The 16,820-nt window shown below is 42.8% G+C and overlaps 1 protein-coding gene across 1 annotated transcript in view; it reads left to right on the plus strand.

Annotated features, from left to right (window-relative positions):
• Positions 1-16,820, plus strand: part of LOC141427906 (hemocytin-like) — a gene marked incomplete at its 5' end in the record, with an annotated part of 42,621 nt that overhangs the window by 24,957 nt on the left and 844 nt on the right. Inside the window, 13 exon segments of the mRNA XM_074087506.1 lie at positions 628-714; positions 1,579-1,738; positions 2,840-2,950; positions 3,954-4,169; positions 4,660-4,757; positions 5,309-5,515; positions 5,776-5,895; positions 8,643-8,801; positions 10,188-10,334; positions 10,907-11,114; positions 12,242-12,418; positions 13,342-13,494; positions 15,745-15,918. Of these exon segments, the coding sequence (XP_073943607.1) occupies positions 628-714; positions 1,579-1,738; positions 2,840-2,950; positions 3,954-4,169; positions 4,660-4,757; positions 5,309-5,515; positions 5,776-5,895; positions 8,643-8,801; positions 10,188-10,334; positions 10,907-11,114; positions 12,242-12,418; positions 13,342-13,494; positions 15,745-15,918 (2,017 nt within the window).

Below are 16,820 nucleotides of genomic sequence, written 5' to 3' on the forward strand. Positions count from 1 at the left end.
CTAAACATGAAGTAAACAAACCCTGACATAACGAAAATAAAACACACTTTATGAATAAATTTTACTTACCTCATTTAATTTTAATGACCAAAAATTAATTCACAACCTTTTTCCACCTAAATCACGGTATCAGAGAAATTTTGTATTTTAAATTAATTCGTTATAGGTTTGATTTTCGTCACAATGTTGCGATGAAATTTCAAAACGTCAGAGCATCAGAGCCAAATAAGTTGCGGACGCTAGGTGGCGCGGATGTCGTGCTCAGAGCCAATACTGTGAAACAGAATTTTTCTCATCGGACACCATATCAAACAGACGTCATCAAGACCAAGACCTCTTATAAAAAGCCTTAAGTTTTAAGGGAATGGAGGATTTAATATAATGCAATTTTTCAGGAATACAAAATTTTCTAGGGTTGTTATATTATATTTAAACATAGCCTAAGTTACGCCAATCAATAGATTGTACGATCAAACAAGTTCGCCAAGCTTCACCTAAAATCATATTATATTTAGACTAGTGATCATTATAATGTTTTGACAATTCTTTTCAATCGTTTCATATTAAGGTCCGCCACTAATATAGAGGTATCGAACACAACGGGTTGCTAAGAATTATCTTCGACAGGTCCGTGTGAACAACACGTGCATAGAGCCGACCAAATGCTTCCCGTGCGACGCGAACCACGAGCACTACGCTGGCGACGAGTGGCAGGTAATACTAATACAGCTTTCTCTCTCTCTCTCTCTCTCTCTCTCTCTCTCTCTCTCTCTCTCTCTCTCTCTCTCTCTCTCTCACACACACACACACACACACACACACACACACACACACACACACAAGTGCATCGCATCCTACTAATATTAAATAAGTTTTTGGTAAACATTTCATCCTACTTAATATTATAAATGCAAAAGTTTGTAAGTCTGTTTGTTTGTTACTTCATCACGCCTAAACCACTCAACTGATTTAAATCAAATTCGGTATACAGATAGTTTGAATCCCAGAGAAGGACATAAACTTTTTATCCCGGAAAATGGCATAGTTCCCGCGGGATAGCAATAAACGAATTTTGCACGGACGGCTAGTTTTTAATAAAAGCTTTTTGCTGACTGTACTTTTTGTTGACTGTACTTGTATTGTCTCCCAAACTACATTTCAAGTCGATGCCATTAACCGTTGAAGAGTTCCTTTCTGTGGAGACGATCATAACTGTATCAAATTTCAAATCAATCCAACTACTGGAAGTTGTTCGAATTTATCTTGCAAGATTTGATTACAGACAGACAGACAGACAGACAACGGGACAGGTGAAACTAAATAAAAGCTTGTAAAGAAACACTTGAATTATTTATACCATCTTCAGAATATCTTAAGCTACGCAATGGTATAAACAACTCAAAAGTGTTTTTTTTTTAATACCGCCTTTTGCTTCAAGAGGGCAATACAAACTATTAATCATACCATAAAGTGGAATCAAAAGTCAACTTTACTAGATTGATTATACGTTTTAAATTCCAATGTCAAAGAAATGGCTTGGAGTCTTACGAGGCCATATCGTGGACTTTATGGTTGCAGGAAGACGCGTGCAGTAAATGCACTTGCAGCAAGCAGCCGGGACAGAACGTGGCCCACGTGTCCTGCACCAAGATGACCTGCAGCCCCCCGGTGTGCTCCCCCGAAGAAGACCTGCTCAGCACCCCGCGCGTCGGAGCTTGCTGTAACGACTACTTGTGTGGTAAGTGCCTTTAGACTGACTCAGGAGTCGGCAACCTTTTGAGCCGGAAGAGTCAAAAATTACAATTTACAAAATTTCTAAGTTTTTAAAGAGCCACAAAAAAAATTCTTGCCAACAATATATAATACTTGCTGTACGATCTTTAAAATCGTACACCGCCGCCGCGGCACCTTTATGCGACGCGGATTATTATAATAGGTTAATTTATTTGTAATTAAGCAAGCTTACAGCTCACACGTGTAGCAAATAAACTTTTATCAATCACGCTAGCGTTCATCATTTAGCAAACGGCTAATCTATCATCATCGTCATCGAAAGGTTTATGCATATCAAGGCCCATACACTTGCATGTATAAAGTTTTTTTAATAAAACAACTAATCTATTTATTCATAAGGAAAATATATATTTATTCATATACAAGTAGTGTTTTTTCACAACAAATTAGATAAATAATATTTGCGTATCGAACTAAAGGGCCGCAGCTTCACATCCAAAGAGCCGCATGTGGCTCGCGAGCCACAGGTTGTCGACCCCTGGCTGGCTGGTAGTAAAAAAAAAACATGTAAAAGAGCCCTTTGCGGCCTACTTACTGAATAAATGATCCTACTGCAGGGCACAGACTTTACAAGCTTTTATTTAGTTTCACCTGTCCCGTTGTCTGTCTGTCTGTAATCAAATCTTGCAAGTTAAATTTGACCAACTTCCAGTAGTCAGATTGACTTGAAATTTGTAATACTTATTTAAATTGCGTGACAATACAATAATCTAGTAGTGACATCCTGGTAGTCTAGCCAGGATCGTCTCCGCAGGATGGAAATCTTCAACGGTTAATAGCATCGACTTGAAATTTGGTATGCAAATGTAGTTTGGGTGACAGTCAACAAAAAGTACAGTCACCAAAAAAGCTTGTATCAAAAATTAAAATTTTATGGTTAGGTTATTTCGAATAAGAGGGCTTGAGCCGCAGTTACCATGCAGGCGCAATGCGAATTGTGAACTTCACACACAACATTTCAATTGCTTCACAGGTAGTTTTCCTTTACCGTAAAGCTCGCAATAAATTCCAAATGTTAATTCGCACGTATTTGTGTGATTTGCAGTTCCGAAACCGAAAGTGTCCGTGTGCAAGGAGCCGAAGAAGATGGAGTGCGGCTTCGGCCAGGTGCTCAAGCAGAAGACCACGCCTGACGGCTGCACGGAGTTCGCTTGTGGTGAGCGTTGTCACGCACGATGTCCGTTTTGTTACGAAAATTATTATTTAAATAAAAATCATAACAAAACAGACACATCCATACAATATTTTGAGGACACATCTGGAAACCCTGTTTTAATCGGAGATAAACTCAGGGTACTACGGTAGATAGAAATGCCCAGGTACGAGTTTTTTTCTGAGTAGTGATGATATATTTGATCTGGCTGTATAGATATTTAAGTACTTATAGGTAACTAGAGTTTACCCGCGGCTTCGCACGCGTAAACTCTTCGATCTGGTAGTTACACTTGAAATTCCGGGATTTTACAAAATTCCTGTGGGAAATCCCAAAATTTATATTGTAATCTTCATTGAGGTGTTGTGTTAAGAACAACTATCCCGTGGGAATATTGGAATAAAAGTAGCCTATGTGTTATTTCAGACATAATCTGGCATGAATAAATAGCCTGTGTTCTTTCAGACATAATAAGCCCAGCGTAATCTGGCGCGCGGCAATGAATGCAGGATAATGAATAGATTTCTTGTTCCCTGAATGTCAACACTGGCATAAATAATAGATCGCTCGTTTTTGGCTCGAAATTCGAACTTGTGATTTTATTTTGATTAATATACAAAATATAGACACCCACCCAATATCATATTTTCTCAAGTTTTTCGCGATTCCCAAGGTCAAAGAATCGAATTGCTTTAAAATTCCAGAGAAATAATGCTTTGTTTGGGAGAGACGTGTCAAAATGGTGTTATACAGCGCTATCCTGATTTGTCACGTGTTTTTTTTTCCCGTTCTGGCGGTTCACTTTTACATTATAGACACCATAACTCAAATTTCTATATTTTTTTATACAAAAATATTAATCGAAGTTTAATAAAAGTCTTATCCATCCTATGCTTTCGTCAACATATTGCATCCATCATCCGCCCTTTAATGATGAACTAGCTATTGTCCGCGACTTCGTCTGCGGAACCTATATGTTTGTTTTATTTATCCTCTTTCTCTTCAGAATGCAAGCCGGCAAGCGAGTGTGAGCACATACCTACCTCGAGTGAAGTGGAGCTGATACCCGGCATGGCACGTGTCGTGGACACTAGCGGGTGCTGCCCGCGCGTGCAGATGCTGTGCCGGCCGGACACGTGCCCCGAGCCGAGCACGTGCCCGCCGCATCATGAGGCTAAGGCCACCAACGTCAGCGGCGCTTGCTGCCCGCAGCATGAGTGCGGTGAGTGTAGTGGCTTATAGATAGTGATGTGTTAGCTGTGTCCGGCATGACACATTCATGTTGTGCACATTAGTGGGTGCTGCCAACGTGCATATGTTGTGCCGGTTGGGCACGTGCCCGTAAAGCTAGAGCCACCAACGTCAGAATGCAAACGCATTCACTCGATTCTTGCTTATTTTTCGACAGATATTGCTGAATGTTTTGTATCACGTTAAGTTGTTCAAGACAACATTTTAAGCTGATCGTCATGGTGTAATGAGGATTAAAATACTGTACTGGAAAGGGTCTACATTAAATAAGCACATTAGTTTCTAACGTCGCGTTTACACGTAAGCAAAACACTCTAGCACAGTTCATGATTAACCAGTCATCCAGTCAAGCTCACCTTGACAATGAACCGTGGATTGGTTCGAAACATGTTAGCATACCTCGACTATCAATACGCGGTGACCCTTATACCATATTTTAATAACTATCCGTTGTGTACCAGTGTTGCCAGCTGACAAGTGCCTGGTGACCCTGGAGTGGGAGGCGGCTACGAAGGGGGGCGAGAAGGCGCGCGATACACCGCAGACCATGCTCAAGGATGTAAGTTTATACTGCTCTTTCGCCAACCTGTACTAAAACTGCTTATATTCTTACCCGGACGACCGTGCTTTCATTGTTTTCGGGGATCCGTAGTTTTTTTATTAAATCGTGTTTTTTGCAGAAGATACGTACTTACTTAAAAAAGCTATAAACATGAAAAATTAACTAAATAAAATAATATATAAAAAAACTAAGTCGCTTCCGACCTATAATCTACAAGTGGACCACCACGCTATGTCAGAGTTATTGAAATTACCAATATTACAGCGCGTGAGTTTTTCACTAAAAAAATACAAATTTTAGAATTTTCCGTCCTAGCATTAACAGCTTATTCACTTCTTTCAAGGTTGATGTTCAAGCTTCGTACCCATACACCAGAAGTCTTCTTGTCTAACACACTTGGCATCACAATCGTTTTCACCGCTTCTTTCTGTCACACGGTATAAGACTAGGGTAGAAAGAGACGATGAATGCGATCGCGAACGTCAGCGCGTTAGACAATACGGCCTCAGGATCTGTCTATAAATCTTAGTTTATTTTGTTTGTCTCAGGTAGAGGCAGCGTGGCTGGACGGCCCGTGCCGCTCGTGCCGCTGCGAGGGCGCGCCCCCCGCGCCCCCCGCGGCTCGCTGCTCCGTGACCGAGTGCCCCCCCATAGCCACCAGCGACCAGTTCGTGGTGGAGGCCCGGCCGGTGCCGTTCGCCTGCTGCCCCGTTGGAGTCCAAGTGGCCTGCAGAGCTGGTGATACTGTCTATCGAGTAAGTGGATATGATGCACCTTCATTCAACCTGACATTGTGGTGTACCTGGACGGGTGTTTGCGGATATTTTTGAGAAAATAATAATATACATCAAATTATAAAAATAAACCTATACAAGCTACTGCAAGCATGATATTTTAAGAGTGAAATCCATGGTGTATCTTATATTTTATTTTCATATTATTCGCACAATGTACGTTTTTTTTTCGCGCACTTGTTTTACCCGAATGAACAGTCACATTCATATCACATTTGTAGGTGGGGGAGAACTGGACGTCCCCGCACGACGTGTGCGAGTCCTACCAGTGCATCGAAGTTGGGGGCGGCCAGCTCGAGAGGGTCACCACCGTGCAGACCTGCCCTGACAACTGCGAACCGGTTAGTCACACATCTTGTCTAGTGTTGTCTAGACCAGGCGTTTTCGACCTTTTGGTGTTAACGGCACACTTTAGCAAGTGGGTCTCCTGATGGTAACAGATTACCACCGCCCATGAACATTTCCATATATTATTTTATATTTTATTTCATATTTTGTATTTCAACTATTTTTGTAACTTTTGTTTGTAACTATTATGTGTGTGTTGAATAAACTTTTTTGATTCATTCATTCATTTGCAAAACCAGGGGTATTGCAGATGCGTTGCCAACCTAGAGGTCTAAGATGGGATACCTCAAGTGCCAGTAATTTCACCGGCTGTCTTACTCTCCACACCGAAACACAACAGTGCAAGCAGTGCTGCTTCACGGCAGGATTAGCGAGCAAGATGGTGGTAGCAATCCGGGCGGACCTTGCACAAGGTCCTACCACCTGCACAACTTTTCGTTCATCAAAGTTTCACGGCACATCAGTAAAAAATAGCCAAGTGCGTGTCGGACTGGCGCGTAGAGTACCTAAAGGGTTCTGTACAGTATACCCATAATATGTATAACGTAACGGACAGCGGAGGCTTATTAATAGGGTCTCGTTAACACCTTTTGTACGAATCGCATACACTTCGCGGCGATCGCGGCACACTTAAAAATATACGCGGCGGTGTACTGCCTTTTTGGCGAAATATGTTTCGCCAAATTTCACTTAGCAACCAATCTTTCGCCAAAGTTTTATTTGGCAAACAATTTGTTGGCATAACTTTACTCCGCATTTTTCTTATTTCGCAACAATTTTATATTGCAAAATTTTACTTCATCACACTTTCATGTAGCAAATAATTATGTAGCAAATGATTGGCTTAGGCGAATAATAAATTGTCAAATAACATTTGGCCAATTTTTATATTGCAGTTTTACTTCAAAATTTGTGCGAGCGAGCGAAGCGAGCGAGCAAGTCGGCTCGGAGCAGAAGCGACTTGGATAGTTTAGGTTCAGAAGGTTAGCCTTCGATGTTAGGTTTTTTTTATAGCAGCCAGGATAACTGCCACTAGGAAAGTAGGTTGGATGCCATTCAATAAGTTGCTAAATTAAGGTATGCCATTCAATACATTTGACCAAAACATAAATGACATCTTAAAAAAATCCCAGGTAATAATTTGCAAAATAATAATTTATCAAATGATTAGTTGGGAAATGTTATCAGTGCGAATCGTTGAGTTGGGAAATAACATTTCGCCTTGATAAAATTATGGGATAAATAGTTTGGGAGCTAATAATTTGCTAAATAATTTTCGCCGAATCATTAGTAAACCATACGCGGCACACCGGTTGAAAACCTCTGGTCTAGATCTTGTAGAGTGGTGAACGGTTGTGTTGCTCTGATGACGAATTCTTGTTGAGTTTGAAACGCGTCAGTGTAATGTGGTGGTGTTGATAGTTGGGTTTGTGTGATGTGTGTTCTTATAGTGTGGATATGAACAACATTTGTTGCATAGATTTAGCATATCGTGATGGCGCGGGTGAGCTAAGTAATTGTTTAAGGACAGCTCATTACAGCCACCCGGCACCCCACCAGCACCGCCGCACCTCGAGCGGTTAGTATTCTTGGATTTGTATGGGCATGCGCTCACTACATCAACTCCGTAGCGTCACCGGATCGCTTCACTCGCGAGGTTGCCACGCGCGGACTAGACCGGGAGATGTGACCCTTATTATATTTGCCATACTTCTATTAGACGGAAAAAGTGACGCCATACTTAGAATTTTGAGAAAATTCGCCACCTCCCATAAGTATGACATTATCAGACTTCTATTTATGATCATACACTGAACTGTTAAAAAAAAAATAGGCTGGTATAAATGGTTTTGCGAAAGAAAAAAAATTACTCCTTCGCGGCGGTATGGCGGCCATTTGGAACCGCCAGAAAAGTGGCATGGTGTATCTCGTGAATGGCTACTCGACGATGAATGGTTGAATTTTTTATTTAACTAATGTATTCGTGTCGGTATGGCGGGCTGTAAGCCACACCGGAGAACTATGCCATTACGCTACCGCCTACATCTTTTTTTATCGACTATCGGAAAATACAATCATTTTTGTGGAAAAAATCGTTCGACACTCGTTATTAATCCGACACGTTCGATTAACGCCCACGCGATTGGGCTGTCGGTATCGGTTGTTCCGAACCGGTGGTAGATTATTTTTGACATTCATAAGTGCTTGTTGTAGCCTGAATTGAATAAGGATATTTTGACTTTGACTTTGACCATCATTTTCTTTTTTGTCATTCCGTAATTAGACCCCAGAAGAACCGCCATACTGGTACAAATCATCTAATATTCTGTGTCACCATCTCCCGGTCACGGCGAGTGGATCACTCGCTGCCCGCACGCTTGCGATGCGACTCCGCCACCCACTTTCGTCCTCTAATAGATTCTCGCTTCTAATAGAATCTCGTTCGTAATTTTTTTTTTTTTACTCTACTGGTTGGCAAACGAGCAAGTGGGTCTCCTGATAGTAAGAGATCACCACAGCCCATAAACATCTGCAATAACCCTGGTATTGCAGATGCGTTGCCAACCTAGAGGCCTAAGATGGAATACCTCAAGTGCCAGTAATTTCACCAGCTGTCTTACTCTCCACGCCGAAACACAACAATGCAAGCGCTGCTGCTTCACGGCAGGATTAGCGAGCAAGATCGTTCGTAATTCCTTGTTTACCACCCTTAAGACACAATGTACTATTCTTTATTCAGGGCTGGAAGTACTTCCCAGCGGAGCCGGGCGCCAAGCAGTGCTGCGGCAAGTGCAAACCCGTAGCGTGCATCTGCAGCGGCGTCGAGCACGCCATCGGCGCCACCTGGCGGTCGGCCGACCACTGCACCAACTACACTTGCGTCGACGTAGACGGGACGGTAACTCAACACCACTTTTAATCGAAAGTAGACCCCCAGGAAAATACAGGTGTAGTGAATAATGTTTTGCAAACCACTAGGCCACCACGTCTTTTTAAAAAAACAGAGGATCGTAGGATCGAGCCCCGGCTCGCACCTCTGAGTTTTTCGAAGTTCATGTGCGTATTCACATTTGAAATTTACCACGTAAATCTTTACGGTGAAGGAAAATATCATGAAGAAACCTCCACAAACCAGCGAAGCAATTCAATAGTGTGTGTGAAGTTCCCAATCCGCGCTGGGCCCGCGTGGGAACTACGGCCCAAGCCCTCTCATTGTGAGAGGAGGCCTGTGCCCAGCAGTGGGACATGTATAGGCCGGGATGATGATGATGAATAATGTTTTGACATCGTATTCTGTCGGAAGACTTCGCATCTCGGCAGGCCTCCCCAACCTATGGAACCCCCGAAAGGCCGGTCTTAAAAAAAATAAAAAATAAAATATCCACTTTCTTTGATTTCAAAAGTGCCCCATGTTTATATGTGCCCCAGGGCCCCCGCGTCGCCTAAGACGGCCCTACCCCGAGAAGTTTTCGGCCCCAAAAGACTATTCTCCGTGCTATATTATAACCTGCCCATCGCCACTTTTATTATTTTTGATGGCATGGGGGCCGAGGGGGTCATGGTACTTACGTCAGCATTATTTATTTATTATTTCTTGTTTTTTTTTTGCAAAACGTATTATGTTTTAATTCAAGCAATTTTGGCTACCCTACTTGCAACAAATTCGCATGAATAACAATAAAGAAACCTGAATAGATTAAAAAATGTATTTATCTTCATTGTAAATAAGTAAGGGATGTTTTTTAATCCATTTGTCAATCGTTTTTCTTTTAGGATTAACCATTTTAATAACATGGGAATGACTAAGAAAAGATCAAGCGACATAAATGTCATAATATGTGACGATGACGGGATTTATTTCAATATGGAGATGAAAGTCGCTCATCAAAGAGGTCAGATGTTACAGAATATTGTTACAAGGCGATAACAAGAAGCGTCGATTCGATAACATCAATAACTGGAATAGTCGATAAAACTTATGTTCAATCCCTTTGATGTTTGATTTTTGTTATGAGAAATTCCGCTCCTTGGAAATTGCCGAAACGGTAATGACGAAAAAAACGCCGCAAAAACGCTGAATATTTTACCCAGGGGTTAAAAATGGCTAAATTCTGCTTACGTAATACTTGAATGACCTCTGAGCCTATTATTATAAATTCATTTATTCAAATAATACGACTCATTTTGTTATAACAATTGTAATTTATAAGGCCTACAGTGCCCATATGTCATCACTGGTTGTAGACTTTCTGCTGTCTCATGCTATTCACAATTTATCTGGCAGCTGCAAGTCCAGACGTCCAACGAGACGTGTCCCTCGGTGTCCGTGGCGCTGCGCAAGCAGTTCGTGCTGAAAGAGGAGAAGCCTGAGGGCAAGTGCTGCAACACCAGCGAGCCCGTCGCCTGCCGCGTCGGGAACGACATCTATCAGGTACGTGGTTATAGCCATACTGAGCATCTTACCAGGTTCTTCACATCATCAGCCGGAAGACGTCCACTGCTGAACAAAGGGCATCCCCTGAAGGTGCGGCCACATGCAAGCCGTCTGGTTTCCAGCGATAAATCTGGTCACGTGATCCCATTTTGAAAGTGATTTTAGTGGCAGTGGTGCAAATAAAAGAAATTGGAATGAATAAAAAAAACTTGTCTACATACCAACTAACCCCCTTATTCATAAAACTTAACAAGCCTATGTTAACTAACAAATGCTTTGTCCCTTTCTAACAAATACAAATGCCGAAGTGACAGATAAGGACAAACAAATTTTTGGGGGCATTTTAACTAAAATAGGTTTGATTGTCGTTTATGAATAAGGGGGTTAAACTCTATCATCTGCTGTTACTACTAACTTTACACGAGTACATGAGACATTTTGAGCTTGGTATGTTTTTTTGTGTTTTTTACTGTAATCCCGTCATTTTTTATTGATAAATAAATTAATTAAACCTAGGCAATACTATGCCTTCGCCGGCGATCAATTAAAAAAACTTCCAATCTTCCCAGGAGGGTCAGACGTGGCCGTCTTCGGACCCTTGCACGAACTACAGCTGCGCCCGCGACGGCACCGGCCGCCTCGCGCATGCGCCGCGCGTCCAGAGCTGCGTGACTGAGTGTAAACGCGGTTGGGTACTCGAGCCGCCGCCGCAAGGGGTGTGCTGTGGACACTGCCGCCAGGCGCAGTGCGTCGTCGACAACGAGTATATAGACACAGGTGGGTAACTTCCCAGTGGCATGAGAAGGACATATGGGAGAGCAGGGGAGCGTAAGGGAGGGGAAAAGTCTTCGAAGTGCGTGGCCGCCTCGCGCATGCGCCGTGCGTCCACAGCTGCGTGACTGAGTGTAAACGCGGTTGGGTACTCGAGCCGCCGCCGCAAGGGCTGTGCTGTGGACACTGCCGTCAGGCGCAGTGCGTCGTAGACAACGAGTATATAGACACAGGTGGGTGACTTCCCAGTGGCATGAGAAGGATATATGGGAGAGCAGGGGAGCGTGAGGGAGGGGAAAAATCTTAGAAATGCGTGGCCGCCTCGCGTGCAGAGCTGTGCCGCGGAGTGCAAACGCGGCTGGCTGCTCGAGCCGCCGCCGCAAGGAGTATGCTGTGGACACTGCCGCCAGGCGCAGTGCGTCGTAGACAACGAGTATATAGACACAGGTGGGTGACTTCCCAGTGGCATGAGAAGGACACATGGGAGACAGGGGAGCGTCAGGGAGGGAAAAAATCTTCGAAGTGCGTGGCCGCCTCGCGTGCAGAGCTGTGCCGCGGAGTGCAAACGCGGCTGGGTGCTCAAGCCGCTGCCGAAAGGAGTGTGCTGTGGACACTGCCGCCAGGCGCAGTGCGTGGTGGCCAACGAGCATATAGACACGGGTAATTTTTCTAAATTAACTTTATAAGCATTACTTATTTTTTAAGGGCAAATTTTGCTACGTTACTACTTTACGTTGACACACATTGTCGCCGGCATGGGAGTAAGAATTTTTTGATCAGGGGCAATCCATAAAGTCCACACTAATTTAGATCATCTTCCCCCCCTCCCCCTCTTGTCACGCGTATTGCTATGAAAATAGCAATATTTTGTTCCTTATCACAAACTACCTCCCTTCATCCTCATCTAAAAATGTGGCGTAATTTATAGATTACCCCTCACAGACGTTGTTACTGGCGCAGAACCTGTTAAGTAACTACTAACATTTATTTATTTGTATAATTTGTTGTTATACGATGCAACAATTATATCAAATGAGCGTTATTGCGACTAAAATTATATAAAAAAAAATTATAGCCATCGTTACGCACACCAAAATGAGACCATTATCTTGGAATTAATACTGTCCTTCCAGGGTCCACGTGGCAGTCCGCCGACAACTGCACGACGTACACGTGCGAGCGAGACGGCGATAGCGTGCTAACCACGTCGGCGCGCGTCGCCTGCCCCGACGTCAGCGCGTGCGCACCAGAGGACCTCGTCAATGAGACCTGCTGCCAAGTCTGCGCGCAGAAACCCACAGAAAATCTTAGTAAGCCCTACCATAGTTCTTCATAGTTCATCTTCATTGACGACCGGATGGCCAAGTGGTTAGAGAAGCTGACTACGAAGCTTGAGGTCCCGGGTTCGATTCCCGGCCGGGGCAGATATTTGTATGAATAATACGAATGTTAGTTCTCGGGTCTTGGATGTTTAATATGTATTTATCTAGGGCAGAAGTTTAGTACCGTTTGTGGCCACTGTACCGTTTATGGCTATTTATCGTTTAAATCATCATGTCAGCCGAAAGACGTTCACTGCTGGACATAGGCCTCCCCCAAGGTTCTCCACTCAGACCGGTCTTGTGCTTTCCGCATCCACCGCGATCCCGCGATCTTAACCAGGTCGTCGCTCCATCTTGTTGGGGGTCTACCGACAGCTTGTCTCCCGGTCCGCGGACGCCATTCGAGAACCTTCCGACCCCATCGGCCATCAGTCCTGCGAGCAATGTGCCCCGCCCACTGCCACTTTAGTTTCGCAATTCTTCGGGCTATTTTAGTTTTATTTGTTTTATTGTTTAAATATACGTTTGAAATAAATTTATAGTAATAAATCATTACAAAGTTTATTCGTTTCAGTTTAAACTTTTAAAAACTCACTAAACATGTTATTTTAATACTATAACTTTTTATATAGGACTTCAAATGTCATCTGGCCAAAACCGGTACTTCTGCTCTATATACCTAGGTATTTTTAGTTAATTTGTGTTCGAAATACCGAGAAACGTGTGTTACACTTTGACTTTAAATTAAACGGAGTATAATATTACATTATTATTTTATTTTTTATTTATTTCCCAGTATTATATTATTATTATTTACTACTATTTGATAACGAATACAAAAATAAACACATTAGTAAGTCCGTTAGATTTTTGCTACGCCGATTTGTCAAATGTGGTTAATCTGTTCGCAGGTACTTGCGTGCCTTTGGCGATCCCGGCGGCCGACACCGTGGGTCTGGTGCGCACGACGCTGCGCGGGCGCGGCGCCTGCGTCAACGTGGAGCCCGTCGGCGGCTTCAAGGAGTGCCGCGGCACTTGCGGCTCCGGCACCGTTTACAACAACCGTGAGTACACTTAAGACCGTTTACCTTAACCACTTAAGACCGGCTGAGCTGGCAACGTTGCATTTTTGTTAATTTTTCTCGATTATTACATAAAAATTGAATGAAAATTAAAAATGTGGAACTGTTTTTAATATATAAGTTAATTAATTTATAAGTTTATTAGTTATTGTAAAGGTTGCCTGGAAGAGATCGCTCTGAAGCGATAAGGCAGCCTATTGCTTACCTTAAAAAATCTCTATGTATATACTTGTGTTTTCTGTACTGCTTACTGTGTTGGTGTGCAATAAAGAGTTATTGTATTGTATTGTATTGTTAATGTGTCTACTGCAATAATTATGAGAGATATACTTTTATTTTGTATAAAAACTAACTTATATATTAAGAACAGTTCTAACAGACCACATTTTTAATTTTCATTAAATTTTTATGGAATAATCGAGAAAAACTAATAAAAAGGCAACGTTGCCAGCTCAGCAGGTATAAACGGTCTTAACAAGTAGCCACAGCAGCCGCGCAAACAGGCACCTCTGTCAGAGCGGACCGTTCAAAAATATCTAACACGACCTACCGGCCCTATACTTCGTTTTTTTTTAGTATTAGAAGGAAGGTAAGCAATCTTGACGTGTCCTTTTATTGAAAAACACTTTTGAAAAATATGTCACAGCGAATATGTAACAATTAACAAGGACATAATGATCATTTACACGCTTATTGGTATCATACGTAATGGTTACTGTATTTTAAAAAACGTTTTTCAATAAAAAGGACGTTAAGATTGTTTACCCTTTTTCTAATGCTAAAAAAAACGAAGTATAGAAAGAGAGTCGTATCAGATATTCATACACGTTTTGTGAATAGATGAGAAACAAAATGAATATTTATTTAAACAATGAATTTTTACATAAAAATAAAAAACACATAAAATTAACTAAAACGGGCTTCCTCTTCCAAAGGCATTGTGCCTAAGACGCTAGCGGCCTTGCCTCGTTGCACTGCAAGGCTCAGTCTTTGGGCGAAGAAAAAGCCTGCTCTTCTTTATACACGTTTTGTTGTATTATATTGGTTAAATCCGGGTAACTCGCGTCTTAAATCGAGTTTAGCTCGACATGTTTTGGGCTAATTCGTTCTCTGATGTAATCGCTTTGTCCGTACCTAATCCCTTCTTCCCGGAGCAACGCGATTCAGCAGCTGCTACAAGACGCGAAAAACTCGATTTAAAACGTGAGTTATCCGGACTTATTTGATTAAGGGGCTGTTTCACCATCCATTGATTAGTCTTAACTGTCGCCGTCAACGTCTATTCGAATAAATAGAGACGGCATCACATTTAACCGTCAGTTAAGACTAATCAATGGATGGTAAAACAGCCCCTTAATATGAGTGACTCTCACAGTAGTTCCACGGTTTGTTGAGACAGGTCATTCACGAAGGCGCGCCCCTCTACATTTTATAATTGTAGTTGTAAACGTATCCGTAAGACAAGTCTATGTGTGCGTAGCTCGAACGTGTCCTCAGTCGCAAGCGTACCGTCAGTCACGCACACTGAGACTTAGACAACGTGTAAGTACGAGGTTTACTCGTGCACATCTATATCTTATACCTTTAAACTAGCAATTCTTGTATCTCGGAAACGGCTTCAACGAATTCGATGGTATGTATAAGTAAGTTCAGGGATGAAAATTCGATCTAGCTTGGTCTTATATCTGTGAAAATGCTTGTTAAGTATCTAGTTTTAGCCCGAGCAAGGCTCGGTCGCCCAGGTACTTGATAATGAGGGCTATCGTTTTTTGTCTCACTAGATGGCGCACTGTTGCGTGAGGTTTTTAAGTACGGCTTTTAAAGTCTGTTATTACGGGCGTGAAAACAAAGTTTAGAGTAAAATCATATTTAATACACCTTAAAACCGTACCATAAAAATATCGAGCGTGCCACAGGCCACAGTGTTGCATATTCCCCGTTTTGTTCGGAAAAAAGGGAGGACAAAGGTTTCCGAAAGGTTTCATTGCCCCGGAACGCATATTTGCCATAATTAATTTCAGATATGGCAAAATATTCACAAAATTATTCTAATTATAAATAAACCCGCGTAACTCACCCAAAAACTATGAGATTTGACATTTCGGAGACCTCACGCTACACTAGCGCCTCTAGTGGCGAATTTATACGCGATAGCCCTCATTAGCTGCGGAGGGGCGCGCCTTCGTGAGTGAACAGATCTGTATGGTTGCCGGTACGTTATTGTTTGTACAGAGACGGGCAGCCACGACTCTAAGTGCGAGTGCTGCCAAGCGACCCAGTACACGCAGGTGACGGCGACGCTGCGCTGCGCGGACGGCAGCTCGCGCCCGCACGTGCTGGCCTCGCCCGCGCGCTGCGCCTGCCGCGCCTGCGGACCCACGCTCGCCAAATACCCCGCCAAAACTGGTAACATTTTTTTCATCACACATGCTCGTAAACAGTGTCGTAACATGCAGGCTACCTTGGTTGCAACCCCCCAAATAAAACCCTCGACCTTAATGTGCTTGTCATGAAACCCGTGGTCGGTAAATGAGTCAGTGCCCGCATAATTTGCTGCCAGCCCAAGGTAGGTAAATGAGCTGCACTGGTAGCTGGCGCTGTCAAGAGCGCAGCCAGCGGTATCGGCAATTTTTTTTAAATATTAGTTTTTCTTTTACAAATATACAATTTTACTCGCAAATGTGAAGCAAAACATTGTATGTCGCACGGGCGGTACTAGAATTACGAACATCGACTCATTAAAGCCCTCAGTCTTCGACTTCGGGCTTCTAATAGACTCTCGTTCGTAATTCCTTATTTACCGCCCTTAAGACACAATTTACTAAAGGCGCGGCCACATGCAAGTTTGCAAGTCGCTCGACGCTCGTTTCCAGCGTCAAATCTGCTCACGTGACATATAGATATAAAGCTGAAAATGTTGAAATGCTGAAATGTTTATTACTGGAAAAAAACCACTTAATTCCGGCAAAACACTGTTTTTTTTTTCATTCACTCCGATTTCTTTTATTTGTACTACTGCCACGACTGCTACTAAATGAGATTAAGAAATTAGCTTCCAAGGCCAAGATCATTCTTGCAAGAAGCCATCTTGTCGCTGCTGCTCGACGCGGCGACTTGACGCTACTTTTTTTTAGTCGAAATTCAGTCACATGCAATATGGGGTCACGTGACCAGATTTATCGCTGCAAACGAGCGACGAGCGACTGCATGTGGCCGTACCTTTACTTTACTAGCACAGCGATTCGAGATTGTCACGTCAAACGGACTGCATGATAATAAAGCCATCTAGCGATAATCTTTTTTCCTAT

The sequence above is a fragment of the Choristoneura fumiferana genome, chromosome 5, assembly GCF_025370935.1.
Source record: "Choristoneura fumiferana chromosome 5, NRCan_CFum_1, whole genome shotgun sequence".
Classification (NCBI taxonomy): domain Eukaryota; kingdom Metazoa; phylum Arthropoda; class Insecta; order Lepidoptera; family Tortricidae; genus Choristoneura; species Choristoneura fumiferana.